This window comes from Helicoverpa zea, chromosome 17, assembly GCF_022581195.2.
Source record: "Helicoverpa zea isolate HzStark_Cry1AcR chromosome 17, ilHelZeax1.1, whole genome shotgun sequence".
In the NCBI taxonomy this organism is placed as follows: Eukaryota; Metazoa; Arthropoda; class Insecta; order Lepidoptera; family Noctuidae; genus Helicoverpa; species Helicoverpa zea.
The window spans coordinates 2,020,399-2,034,621 of record NC_061468.1 but is presented as its reverse complement, the minus strand read 5'-3'; the positions used below and the strand labels follow the sequence as shown (position 1 = coordinate 2,034,621).

At 34.7% G+C, this 14,223-nt stretch overlaps 1 protein-coding gene across 2 annotated transcripts in view; it reads left to right on the top strand.

The window, feature by feature from the left end:
* LOC124638262 (phospholipid phosphatase 2-like) overlaps positions 1-14,223 on the top strand; it is a 47,637-nt gene that overhangs the window by 5,287 nt on the left and 28,127 nt on the right. The window contains exon 1 of one of the 2 annotated variants that reach the window (XM_047175192.1): positions 12,336-12,419. The exons of the other annotated variant lie outside the window; for it this stretch is intronic. Coding sequence (XP_047031148.1) covers positions 12,342-12,419 — 78 coding nt within the window. The 5' untranslated portion in view covers positions 12,336-12,341. Of the gene's footprint in view, positions 1-12,335; positions 12,420-14,223 lie in introns of those variants that run through there. 2 annotated transcript variants of the gene reach the window in all.

Sequence of the window (14,223 nt, the reverse complement as noted above, 5' to 3'; positions counted from 1 at the left end):
TCAGTTATGCTAATGTGTGTAATTCACATAATGTATGTTATTTTTTCAATCTCGGTAATGCGATAATCTTGTAGGTAATATAAGGTATTACATACCTAGTAATAGTTAAACAAAGGAGATGGGTAGCACGTGAATTGTAAAAATAGTTACATATATCATGTTTAATTTATAAAGAAGTGCTATAGACATTATCAAAGTGATAATGCTGTAAAATTCTCAAAGAAACCGATGGCCTGTTTTAATTTTATTTTACTTCAATAGCGTGACAAAATAATAGCAGCGTACAGTTACCGGCACGGATGTCGGGCCCTGACCTTCACCTGCGCACAAGCGCTTTACTGCCTTATTGCCTTATGCGTACGGGTGCGCAAAGCGATCCCCACTCTTCCGCCGAGAGCCCGACATCCGTGCCGGTAACTGTATCTCGCTAGAAAACGTGTGCTATCTATCACTTATGAAGTGTATGTGAAGCCTCATAACATTAAAAACTGTACCGAAATACTTAAATGCCTATTTATTGCAAGAATTCCTCTCACAAACACACGCAGTCATTTCTGTAGCAATGTTACCGAATTTATGAAGGAAATACTATATTATTTACTTGTCTAAGTGACAATATTATGCCTGTAGGTAGACTGACTAATCTTCAGTTGGCCCTGCCCATTTTCCTTTTAGATTTAACTACATTATAAGTACCTACATACATACTTATATTATCCGGGACTTCATGAATTTTTTTTAGGGGCACTCTTCGGTTTTGAAATGAGCCTAGCTTAGCATTAGACGTCACATTCACATCACAGTTATAAAATATGTGTATTTTGTCCTAGAAAGTACTTTTTCAAAAGGTTCGTTTTGTTCCAAAAGGTACTTTTTCATTCAATAAATATTGTTTTTTTTATAGAGGTATGTATTGTTAACGAACTCAGTCTTCGGAACTAATGTTCGTAAACCGTGTGTTGTGACGTCATCAAATAATTGTTGGATGCGGGTGATGCATGCAATGTGTTTGTTATAAAAAAATATAATTATATAGGGTCATAATGATACCTATCAAGGTTAAAATGAATTGGGTTTTTTTAAGTTAAAAATAAAGCTGGTATTACCATAAGTACCTACGTACCAGTCGAGGTCACTATTAATTCAGTATCATCATAACGAACCTAGGTAAATGAGTAGTTATGCATCTAAATTTGAAATACGGCATTCAATCTGCGTTTTAATGTATGCATTGCTTATGGACTTGACCAAATGCAACGAAGATCAGAGGTAAATCAAGTAAACCATTAAATCAAGGCAAATACTAACCTAAAGAAAAATATAAAGGGCAGGCCCGCCGCTAGCTGTTTGTTCGCCCGCGTGCAAAACCGATTACGCCGCCCTACGACTACATATTATACTGGGTTTTGTCAAAAAATATATAAGGGGGGGGTCCAGGGGGTCCGGACCCCCCCGCCCATTCATATCCATCTTACTTTTCCAACAGAAAAAAATATGTGCAATCATTACCCAAGTGGCCCCTATGTATTGAAAGATTGTGATTAATGGGTAGGTACCAACATAATGTATATGTCACCGTAAGATTACAAACATCGTTAGATTACAATCTATCTCGAGAGATTGTAAACTGTCGAATTATTGTAAACCGTAACACCTGATTGCAATTTAACGCATTATTTTTCGCTATATTATAATCTATCGATGAGAAATTGTCAAATTGCCAACTGTCCGAAAGCTCTCCCTGATTGGTCAGTCTTTTTGTAAGATCGAGAGCGATGTAGAGCGGTCAAATTGTCAACTGGCGTAGAACGGAATGCATCTTGCGCGCTGATTGGTAGAACGTCAAAAAAGACAATGTTCTTTGCAACTCCCGGTGTCACAGCTCTTTGACGTGCAAAAATAAGTGACGGTTTAATTTTTTATAAAATCAAAAATTGTACTTAATTTTTAAGACTCAAATTACACACAATTAAAAATTGAAGTTAGTGACGAAAACGAATCGCTGCAAAACCGACTCCACGTAGTCTTGTCTGCCCTACCCCTAGAGTGCAATTCAAAACCGCGTAGGCGCGGAGGGGCGAGGCGGCCTGCGAGCTGAGGCGCAGGTAGTTTCAGCGCTCGCCGCCGCGGCTGAGGCTGGCCGGCTCCGCCAGCCAGCAAGCCGAAGCTGCGGTGGTGAGCGTGAAAACCATCTGCGACGATAAGCTCGCATGGGACCGCCGGAGCCCCGCAGCGCCGGAGCCGTGACAGAAGTTATGCTTGCTGCATGTTGCATGCTTACTTCCATGCTGGGTCAATTAATATGGGATGTGTTATATTTTAAACAAAAAAACTCAGTAGGTACGAGTTAAAAAATTAGAAGGTAAATAAATATTTTTATGATGTCATTTAATAGTATTTAAGAAGTTTACTGTTAGAATGCATGCTACAAATTTAGATGCAAAAAAATAACCATCATGCTGAGTTGTATTTAGAGTGGAAGATAACTCGTGGCTAAGATAGTATTATTTAGATGCTCGACGCTTTATTAATTGTGGCTGACTTAGTAATTTAGAAGGCAACATACATTTTTGGGGGCGAATAATGATATTAAAAAGAAGCCTGTTTAATTAGCACCCCTTTTATTTTATTTTTAAATATTAGTTTGTATTTGAAGACAAAATACCTAACTGTATTTTTATAAGAGTTATTTTTATATAAATTTAATACTTGAAGAATTTTTGAAGAGCATTTATTTTATTTAACTGACACCTCTATTTCATTCCTAACTCTACGGGAACTCCATGGGAACAGAACGGCTGGTCGTGATTGGTCGATCTTACAAAAAGACTGACCAATCAGAGAGAGCTTTCGGACAGTTGACAATTTGACAATTTCTCATCGATAGATTATAATATAGCGAAAAATAATGCGTTAAATTGCAATCAGATGTTACGGTTCACAATAATTCGACAGTTTACAATCTCTCGAGATAGATTGTAATCTAACGATGTTTGTAATCTTACGGTAACATATACATATCAAAGTGCTTAGAACAGATTATGGGTAACTTAAACTAACGAACTTAAATATCTGTAGCAATGTTTAATTTCAGTAAAATATGTTATTAATGGTTTTTGGTGGGTTTCCCGTTGAAAAAGTCAACGCATGAGACATAGTTCATATGTAAGGAAGCGCGAGCGAAGCGAGTGCGAATTTTTTTTAGTCTAAGGACACAAAACAAATAAAAACCACTGTAAATTAACAAAGCAAAGTCAAAAAGTAAGATATGCACAGAAATGAAGTGCAAATGTACATGAAGCCGCGAGCGAAGCGAGCGCGATTTTTTCCTTAGAGTTTTCATGAAGTAAACATATCATAAAAAGCCAAAGTGAACAAAAAGCTATAACGGACGTGAGCGAAAAATGATTTTTCAGAATTGAATGCCTCAACAATTAAACAAAGATAAATTGCGATCAGTGCCGGTTTTTACTCTACCAGCGCCCTAGGCGAGATTTCTACGGCGCCCTACAACCGCAATTCAAACCCATACGAAAAACAGAGACGCATGTAGTTACCGATTGCGCGAGCGAAGCGAGCGCGAATATTTTTTTTTATAGTTAACAAGTCGAAGCAAAAATTACGTAAAATGTAGCCCAATCGTACATAAGTTATTGCTGGTTGATGAATGCCAAAACACTGGAACATGTCTTCTGATTGCGAAATTTTTGTTATATTTTAGAACTCAAAACAAAAATTACTTAAAATTTTGCCCAAACGTACATAACTCTTTGTTGATGATGGCGCCTATGTATTAAAATTTTGGGACTTAAAGTAGGTAGGTAGGTAGGTAGGTAGTTAGGTTTGTTAGGGTAGACTAAAAAAATCTTGAAAAATAAAAACAACTGTAAAGTGAAGGAAGCCCGAAAATGTTTGAGTTTTGGATCACTAAAAGTCCTAAACATATATAATAAAAAGCGACTGTGAAGTGAAGAAGCCGCAAGCGAAGGGAGCGCGAATTTTTTTGAGTATTGGGACATTAAAAGTAGCTATATGTGATAAAAAATTGAAGCGTTTAAGTAAGGAAACCGCGAGCGAAGCGAGCGCGAAAATTTTTGAGTTTTGGGACATAAAATTAGTGTTTCTTCGAGAATTTCTCAAATTTAACGCGGAATTAAACACAAATTCGCTTCGGCGCCCCTGAGCCCGCGGCGCCCGGGTTATTCGCGCACGCTGCACCATAGGTTAAGATGGCCCTGATGCTATCCATTCATTTGGGTACAGTTCTTGTAAGTTGCAATCTTTGATGAAATTTAAAACAAAAATAGGAGTAACATTCTGATCAAGGATTGGTTGGGGGCGCCTGCGGCGCCCCTTATATCCGGCGCCCTGGGCCGTATCCCAACCACGCCCTACCCTAAAATCGATACTGATTGCGAGCGCAGCGAGCGCGAATTTTTTTGGGGATGCAAAGGATGAACCCGTCAAAATTGATAGGGGACGACCAAAGCGAGGGCGACTTTTTCTACAATTTTATTGCTAATCTACTCATCTATTTTTAGTAAAAATATGTTTATTAGGTAATTATAGTTTAATTGTGCCGTATGGGTTAATTTTGCCGCCCCCTAATTAGTGCCGCTCAGGGCATTTGCCCCCCTGCTCTCTCCCCCCACGCTACGGTAATGGTTGATCTTAAATCTTTTTTAATAATTTTTAATTTTGAAAATGATCAACAGATGTAACTGATACCGGCAGTGTAAGTTATATTCTTAGCGCTATTGCTGTGTTCGGAAATATTGAAATCAAATAATTGGTAAAAAGATATTGTATTTTTTTAATATTACGTGATAGGTCGCTCGATTTGCCGCCCCCTAGGACGTGCCGCCCGCGTGCGGTGCACGCGCTGCACGCCCGCTTACGGCGGGCCTGATAAAGGGCAAGACAAATGTTTCTAAACTGCACCAAAATTCATTTTCATTCCAATTTTAGTGTGTAGGTAACTGGTAAGTAAAGTGATGTAAATAAACCGAAGCGCCAAATAATTTGGTTGTGACCAATTTGGTCTCTATGCTCCAGAATGACAGATTAGCATCGTATTACCCATTCACACATTAGCACGAGACGAAATAAATTAAACCTAATTTTGCACAATTGAGACCTGGAAATGTATGATGTTTTAGTACTAGGTACTGAAATGCACTTTCGACAAAACATTCATTTCAGTTTAGGCGAGTATTTGTCCGCATAATCGAATGGATTCACTGAAGGAGTTATTCAATAATTTCTAAAGACAAGTTAAGGAAGCAATGAGCTCAAAACCGTATAATGTAAAGGCATCTGTGACTTTCACTTATTACAATTACCTACATGTTCGTCTGGTCTGGTCCAAGTGGACTGTTTTCAGTAGGTTACATTAGGCTAGTTTCCTAAAAAATAATAATTAGTCCGTCTTGTAGATTGTCCAAAATTAAGCGATACGTATTTTTTCTTTTTTAAATTGGATCAGAACTTGTTAAGATATAGCGTGTTAAAGTTGAGTGTGACGTCACAAGTTGCTACAATTTTCAGGACACTGTGACGTAAAAGGCCCCCACTCCTAATTTTTGAAGTGTATTATCTTTGTCATTTTATGTTTAATTAAAAAAAGAAAAAATACGTATCCAATATTTTTTGATTATCTAAAAAGCGGACTAAATATTATTTCATTATTTCGACCTTGGACACTACCCTTTTCCTGCAGCTTTAGAATGACTTATAAGAAACTGCATCAATATTCCGTTTAATTATTCCTGAAAGTGAATCTTTTTTTTTCATCTAAAGTTCATTCTGACGATAAAATATTAATATTATTTGTTGACACGATGAAAGTATACATTAATATATTTAAGCTAGGTAGTTCGGGATCATCATCCTCCTCCCTTATCCTTGTGTGTGGATAGTAGAATTTGCAGATTCCATGCCTCGTTGATGAGTCATCTTATAGTTTTTAACAGCTCTCAGTTCATAAGACAAGGCAGGTATAACCTAGAATCCTAGATAATCTAGACACAAGACTATATTAGATCCACGTGAACATCACTTAAAGGTAATTAAATTAATAGTTTTAAATTGATGTAAGTAAGCACTAATTAGGTATGGTAATACCATAGATTAAGTTTCGAGATGAAAATGATACGGATTAAGTTGACATCTGGTTTACAAGTGGTTACGTGAACATGTGATATTTTTATTGTTTGTTTATTATTGGAGATGAATCATAAATGATAAGTCTGAGATAATGTATTACTGGCGTTACGATATTTATCTTACAGTGTTATGTACTTACATGGGTACAAATATGTTTAGTAAGTATTTTCATCCCCTTAGAAGCTTTTATTTTAAACTAAGCAATGAAATTAGTGCACCGACCGTTAACGCTTTCTGGGGAAGGCCTACGTTCAGCAGCAAGTATGCAAGACAGTAATTATGGTGAGGATTATGAAATCCTGAAACAGCAGCAGTTATAAAAATCAATAGAAAATTCTGCGATTCCCGGATATAAAAAAGAATCAAAAAGTATAAAAATTATAAGGAAATGAATTCAATATCTTTCCGGTTAGGTACTTCATTGTTACTTACCACAAGACCCACAAAACCCCCAATTTCAGCCACTATTGACTCATAAGCAAACATTCACTTACCTATTATCCTTCACAAGTATCCGATTAACGCTGTTTCATCGATATTCTTAATAAAAATCGAATCCAAGAAATAATTACGTAAATAACAAGATCCGTGTATTTTTCTCGTAATAGCCGCAAAAGTTTAAATAAAAAATAACATTGTTTTAGTCTAGCTAGAACAACGAAACCCAGATGTTTTAACTAAAACAAATAGTTTGAAAGAAGTGGGATCCGGGTGCAGATTCTATGCGCTTGATTTAATTGTATGTTATGTTAACCTAGGCAATGGAAATAACTGTTATTGGCAAATAATAATCACAAATGTGAAGTTCCTAAATAATCGTGAAAACGATTATTATATTGTTTGTCTCTACCAGACCTACTCCTTACCTTATCCTGGATTTTTGGAAGGCGAACGTGGGACCGAAGCCAGTATGCTGAAGCCCTTTTGAGACAACTATGATGGAGTGGTGACACAAAATCAAAATAAACTATTATATTATTGTTGGGTATTGCTCTTGATCAGGTGCATGAGCTTGTCTATGAAACAAATACTAAAACTTGGGAATTAAACCTAGGACTTTAAGCTTTAACACCAACCTTGTGACAGCGTGACCTGCGAGTTAATTATTCACAGCCCACCTCACCATTCACAACTCAGGTTCCTGAAAAGAAAAAAATAAATTTTATTACTTCTTCTACTCGACGACAGATGGCGCTGTTTTCAAATTGTTTGTTGTTATACAAAATTACTTTGTGTGTTAATTGATAAAAAAGCAAAACAATAAACAGTAAGGAATTCGGAGAAAACATTATAATCGCCATTGTTTTGTTTTCTTATCAAATCTACGAAACGCTTTTAATGTAAGTTACCATCGAACAAAGTTTTCAACAGTTCTTTTATTTTCTGACTTTTTATACTCGGCCATTATGATAAGGGATATAGATGTACCTTCCCTTATTTACCATCCCACTGTTGAGCAAAGGACTCTTTTCATAATGAGTGCGTTTGTCATCAAATACCTAAACTAGTTTGAAAATTTTGAAATAAATAGGTATGTATCAAAATCGTAAAATAAATTTTAGACAGCGCTATTGAAAAAAAAAAATTGAAACCGAAAGGAAATAATTAAGTATGTCACTTCACCCTACACGAAGATAAAGATACAGAGGGAAAAGGTTAAAAGCTTCCACAAAACGAAACGCGCCAATCATAAGTGAAATGTTTATAACTATGAAGTTATAAATAGTGCGTAAACAATAAAGTTATTTATCGCGTTAACTGACGGTAAAGCTATCACTCGTGCGCTTCGATTATCCGACGCATCTTGAGTTATGCGCCGGCGCTTACGATATTATGAGATAGGGAACCAACAATGTAATTGATTTGTTTTTTTTTTGTAAACTTTAAATATATTTTAGGTGTCGTGAAATGTAATTATAAAGTCTTTATAGGGTTTTATATTTAAAATTATCGGAAAGTATTCATAATATACATTGGAATAACAAGAATTATTAAAAAGCTAACTAAACTTTTGCCTTTTAATAATAGTGTAGTAGAAAATAAATATATTTAATTTGTTTTTGCATACACCAAAGGTAAGACCGTCTATAAATAAGACTACCCATGTAGCCCCAGAAGTAGATTTAATTTAAAACAGGTATGTTTAACTTATAATCTTAGACGTGTCAGCCTTAGATATCTATTTATTTTACATGCTATTTTGCGACACGATTTCTTAATCATTTCTTAGTTCTATCTAGCATTATAACACTCACTGGTAGATATAACAGATAACCAGTCGACCTGTGACCGGGTGCGCGAAGAGAGCCTTTATTTATCACCACCCGTTTATTTATTGTAGCTAAGGTTGTTTACATAGTGGCTAATAATCACCGTTTTGAAGTGGTGATTACTATTACTTTTGTGCTATTTTACGTCTGATAATTTAGTTTTTTATTAATTGGGAAAATTTAACTTGTATTCCATGGCGAATTAATTTATGAGGTCTTAAAAATATTACCAAAATTAAAGGCAGGTTCAATAAAAGAAAATGTGAAAAAATACAGAGCTCTAGTATTACAACAACCAACTACCAAAATATTTTATGACGGGTGCCGTGTTTTCAGTGTTAGTTTTATGTAACAAGTCTTTCCACATTTTAAATTATATACTCACCGCAAAGTTACCCGAATGCCCATCTTCCGTAGTTGATCATAGTATATTTAAAAAAATTAATTTATAGTTAGTTAATTTACAATTTTGTTTTACAGATTACTTTGTACTTACAAAACAATTTAGTCAGTGTGCACAAAGCCTAAAGGGGTGAAGTAATATATAGAATCTATTTGTCGAGGGCTAGGTGTTCCGACTAATGATCTAAGATAAACTATAGTGATTTATTTATATTCTATTTGTTGCTTGACGGCTTTCAAGCCTGTGGGGCCTGTTGTGAAATGTTTTAATTAATTTGTTGTGTTTTGTATGAAGGTGTAAGTTACGTGTCGTATTTGTAAGCCATCTTGGTTTTATGTTTTACATGTAACTTGTTAAATTAGTTTTGGTGACAAATAGACATGTTTACAAAATTGTTGACGCTATATAAAAGAATTTGGGAATATTAATTGATATTTTAAAATAAGTGTTAAGTACATGCTATTATTTAAGTCAGCACATTACATGTTTTTTCGTACCTACTTAGTACCTATGGTATTAGGTTCTTCAAGTTAGTTATCGCCATTTATCGTTTATTTACTGTAAACTTGTAATTTAAATTTTACAATATTATTTTGAGAATAATAAAATATGTTAAAAAAAGAATAAGAAAACATAAATACATACATCGACAGCATACATATAGGTAAATATTTATAACTTAGTAATAGGCATTGGTACCTACACTACACACTTCTAATGAGATGGATCAATGTGTCATGTACTGATAAATGAAACCACATCAATTAATTGCTTACAATTAATTTTTCCCCTACAATTGAGTCATGAAACAATAGTTTAAGTCCATACCTATTTGGCGCTTAATTATGTGTCTATGTGACTATGTCCATGTAACAAATAAAATATTGCTTTATTTTTCTAACTAGGTAAAACCCTGTAGTAGGTATAGGCAAAATAATTTGGCTGACTATTTGATTTACAATTTAAATAATAAGTAATAGGCAAAAATGTGTAGGTACGTGGTAGTAGGTAGGTATAGTTACCGGCACGGATATTGGGCTCTCGGCGGAAGAGTGGAGATCGCTTTGCGCACTGTACACATCCAAACTAATATTATAAATGCGAAAGTGTCTTTCTGTCTGTCTGTCTGTCTGTCTTTTCTTCATTTCACGCCTAAACTACTGAACCGATTTGTGTGAAATTTGGTACAGACATAGTTTGAAACTTGAGAAAGGACATAGGATAGTTTTTATTACAAAAAATAAAAATAAAAAATAAAATTTATTACGGACATACAGTGCCATCTATTGGTCAAATGTCGAGCTGTTCCTATGCTCCGTAGATAGATGGCGTTAATCGCGCAATGGTGTCATTACACGAAACATTCATAATCTGTAAAGCCTAAAATAATAGAAAATTTGCCAATGGGAGAAACAGTCTTTTTTTCCTTTTGAACTGAAATGACAAATCAGTAGAATGATGGGAAAATAAGGGAAAAATAACATTTTCGCCTTTTTCGATCGGCAATAACGGCTTTAATGCCCTAAGTGAGTATACATCTCTTAAATTGAAACGCAGAGCTCATTCTGTTGATTTTTGAAGAGTTCCCTGGGATATCTTCCACATTTCAGACTGATCAAATTTATATGGGACCACACTGACACTTTACTCTTTCAAACACAAAAGAATTTCTCAAATCGGTCTATAACTGATATGCCTTAATATACATAAAAAAATACGGTCAAATTGAGAACCTCCTCCTTTTTTTGCAGTGGGTTAAAAACTTTCTGCTTAAAGTAAATTTACGGACGAAGTCGCGGGCAAAACTACCCATGCTAAAAATGCGATAATAACTCTGTCTATCTGTCTTTCCGTCACGCCTAAACTACTGAACCGATTTGGATGAAATTTGGTACAGACATAGTTTGGAACTCGAGAAAGGACATAGGATAGTTTTTATCCCAAAAATCCTGCGGGAGCGGGAACTTCTCAAAAATCCCGCGAGATCGGGAACTATGTGGGTAAAACCAAAAATCTGCCGGAAGTTACTATTCCACGCGAACGAAGTCGCGGGCAAAAGCTAGTAAGGCAATAAACCAATAAATCGCTTTTGCGCAGGTGAAGGTCAGGGCTCAATATCCGTGTCGATAACTATAAACTACTTCATCGTGTTAAACTTAAAGTTAATTTAACCAATTAAGTAGTTATTTCTTCAAGTATTATTTTCATTATATTTTATTTTCTTAAAGATTTAGATGAAATGGTGCATAAACATAGACGAATGGAGTTTATCTCATTCTGATGATGAGAGACAAATATGTACTTAGGTACCTAGGTAACACACTCTTTCTATAAGAATTCGAGCCTTCGTGTAACCTAACTTAGATGAATATTTATACAACATGTAACGTAATTAACGCACACCCTCAAACACGCCAATTAGAATATTATGTTATAATCATAATACACACACTGAATTTTTAATTTAACATGTATATGCATTGTTATTTACTAAATTAGTTATACCAATTCTTGAAGAACTTTTTGGTCATATTACTACGCACGCAAATATCGCGCCGCGCGCCGCTCGACTCGACACAACATAACGAAACTACGGAAAAAGCCGACAATACACGAAGTCTTATTACTTTGAGTTACGGTCTATTTGAATTTGTTTTGACTGTACAGGGTTAATATGACAATAATTTCCGTAGTTTTAATTATTTTTGGGATAAAAAATTACCTATATTAAAAATGATATAAATCGATTCAGTAAACGATTCTGAATAAACTAATTTCAGGATGTGCGTTAATTAAGTTACATGTTGTATATTTTTACTAATCATTACTACATATGTAAGACCCGGATGGTGGGCGTTTGTTCGGGAGGACATACGTTCAGCAGTGGACGGCAATTGGCGGTATAACGATGATGATACTTAAATGTCCATGGATATGCCAATGGAAACAGCCTTGTATTTTGCACTTTGAAATCTTCACAATTTTTCAGTAACAACCGCATTAAATGACTCATGACTGCCAGTATTGGGGACTCACCTTTAACCAAAAATCGTCATTATATGACGCTCCAACCGACTTACAGTTGACTTGCACTCAAATGTAGGTCAGTTTACTTACGGAACTAAAGTGACTGTTAAGTTCTCAATAAAAAAGTGTAATTTTAATATTAATTAATACATTTACTGGGGTATTATGACGTATTGTGTTACAGGCAGGGTTTTCCTTAAACTTACTCATCTTTTGTGGCAACTACTAAGTGCTGTCACGTACAACGTTCAGTTAATTATTAACTGTTTAACAGTGCGGATTCATTGACAGTTTAATTTAAACAAATTTTTATAATTTACAAAAAAAACATCGTCAAATATTAAGTGTTCATTTTATCAAATTAGTGACTTTAATTGAATTGATTGAGAATTAAATCAGTGTAAACAGTTAAAAACTAGTGTAAACAATTGAACTTCAATTTAAAATCAATTTCAATACAACTAAAAAGTGTAAAAATGCCAGCGTCCCCGTTGCGCACGAGTGTGCAAGAAATCAAGAGAATTGCTTCAATAACAGTCAATATGAGGAAAGAGGTATGTTTGTAAAAGTTTATATGTTATTGTATTTTATGGGAATCCCTTTAGTACATTATAATCAACATACTCTATGACGTGGGGATACTAGGGCTTTTACCTTCAAGTGATAGAACAGTTTTTGTTAGAAAATAATATGTAGACGAAACAAAAAAATAACGACGAATTAGAAAATTAACCGATTTCCCAAAAAGGTGCTTATTTCGTCGAAATATGTTTTGTTTATTTTTTATTTATTTTTTGTGTCAGATCAGAATCTGATGATGGAAACAATGAAAAATCGAAGGCGACATTTGAATTTATATTAGGAAAACAATAAGATTTATGTCCTCTAATTTATTGAGTTCAGCTGAACTTTTCGACTTACTTTATCGGATTAGATAGACAATACAAGGTTCTTGAAAATGTAATCCATTTCTCGGATAAACATTGACTCATCTTTCTGAAACTAATAGATAAGTACTGAAATATTATGATGGTTATTTTATCAAGTACACGTGTGTAAAAATTATCATGCAGGGAGTGTGTGTCCCTATATCTTATCAATTATCAAGTAGAGCGTAGATAGTTATTATAGGAATTTGGCAATTTGTGCAATCTTTACATTATTATTTATACAGTCTGTTCGTTTGTACCATTTTTATATTTTAACAACTAACTGTTGAATATTTTAACGCGAGCTTTAGTCCGACCTACTGTAATTATTTGTTATTATCCTTACCGAAAATTCATCATCCTCCGAGCCTTTTCCCAATCATGTTGGGGTCAGCTTCCAGATTCCTTACCGAAAATTATAAACGATAAATTCTCTGCAACGACTTTTTTAAAGAAATTAAGTAACTAGGTTTCGAGGTCGACAAAATGCAAATAAAAGTCGATCGACCAACAAAAAAATTACCAAAGCAAAGTCTGCAAACTGAAAGACTGTATTATGAATACACATAAACAGACACCTTGAAAAACAGGCTAAGATAACTTAAAACTATGACCTAACAAAACAGTACTAAGAAAAACAACTGAGCGCAGCTTATTTACGTCACTGCTGCACTGAAGTAAACAATGATCAGAACTAAAGCTATTTCATTAAGTTTAATTTAAGTTCATTATAAGGAAACTATCAAATACTGAAAAAAACAAATACTTACATGAGGTATACATGCAAAATGGTCTATGTTACTCGGGAAGAATGTAGCTTTCCAACAGTGAAAGATTTTTTTCAATCGGTGCAATAGTTTCGGTGCCTTTAGGGTTCAAACAAAAATATATTTATTCTTTATATTTGTATAGATTGCACTATAAAATAGAAAAAACTATTTGATGAAATTCAGTAAGTTGGGAGATGGGCCCCTGTAGATACTTATGTGCCTTTTTCTTCAATTCCCTCTAAATACTTGCGAAACCAGGGAAAACACCCAGTTTGATACAATAGGCATATGCGTAAAAATAATTTCAAGAATTAGTTTGACTGTCATCATGATGCATGTATTATCAGGATTCCTATGACGAAAACAATCAATATAAAGTATCGAAGATTAACGTCATACAGTTATCTATGTACTGACACCCGTAAGGGCGTGCTTACATGTTACATGAGTCATAGAGAGAGAAGATAGGTGCGAACTTGGCTCATTTTTAAATGGCACATTTTCGAGATAACACTAGGAGTGCAAACTTTTAGTCGCCCGATAGTTTGTTTGGGCTCAAAAATCAGTATGAAGATGAATGGTAGTACCCACATTACAAGCGTCAGGTATTTAGCTGTAGGTATTAGGCTGCCTGAAAATTATGATTGGAATCAAGATTT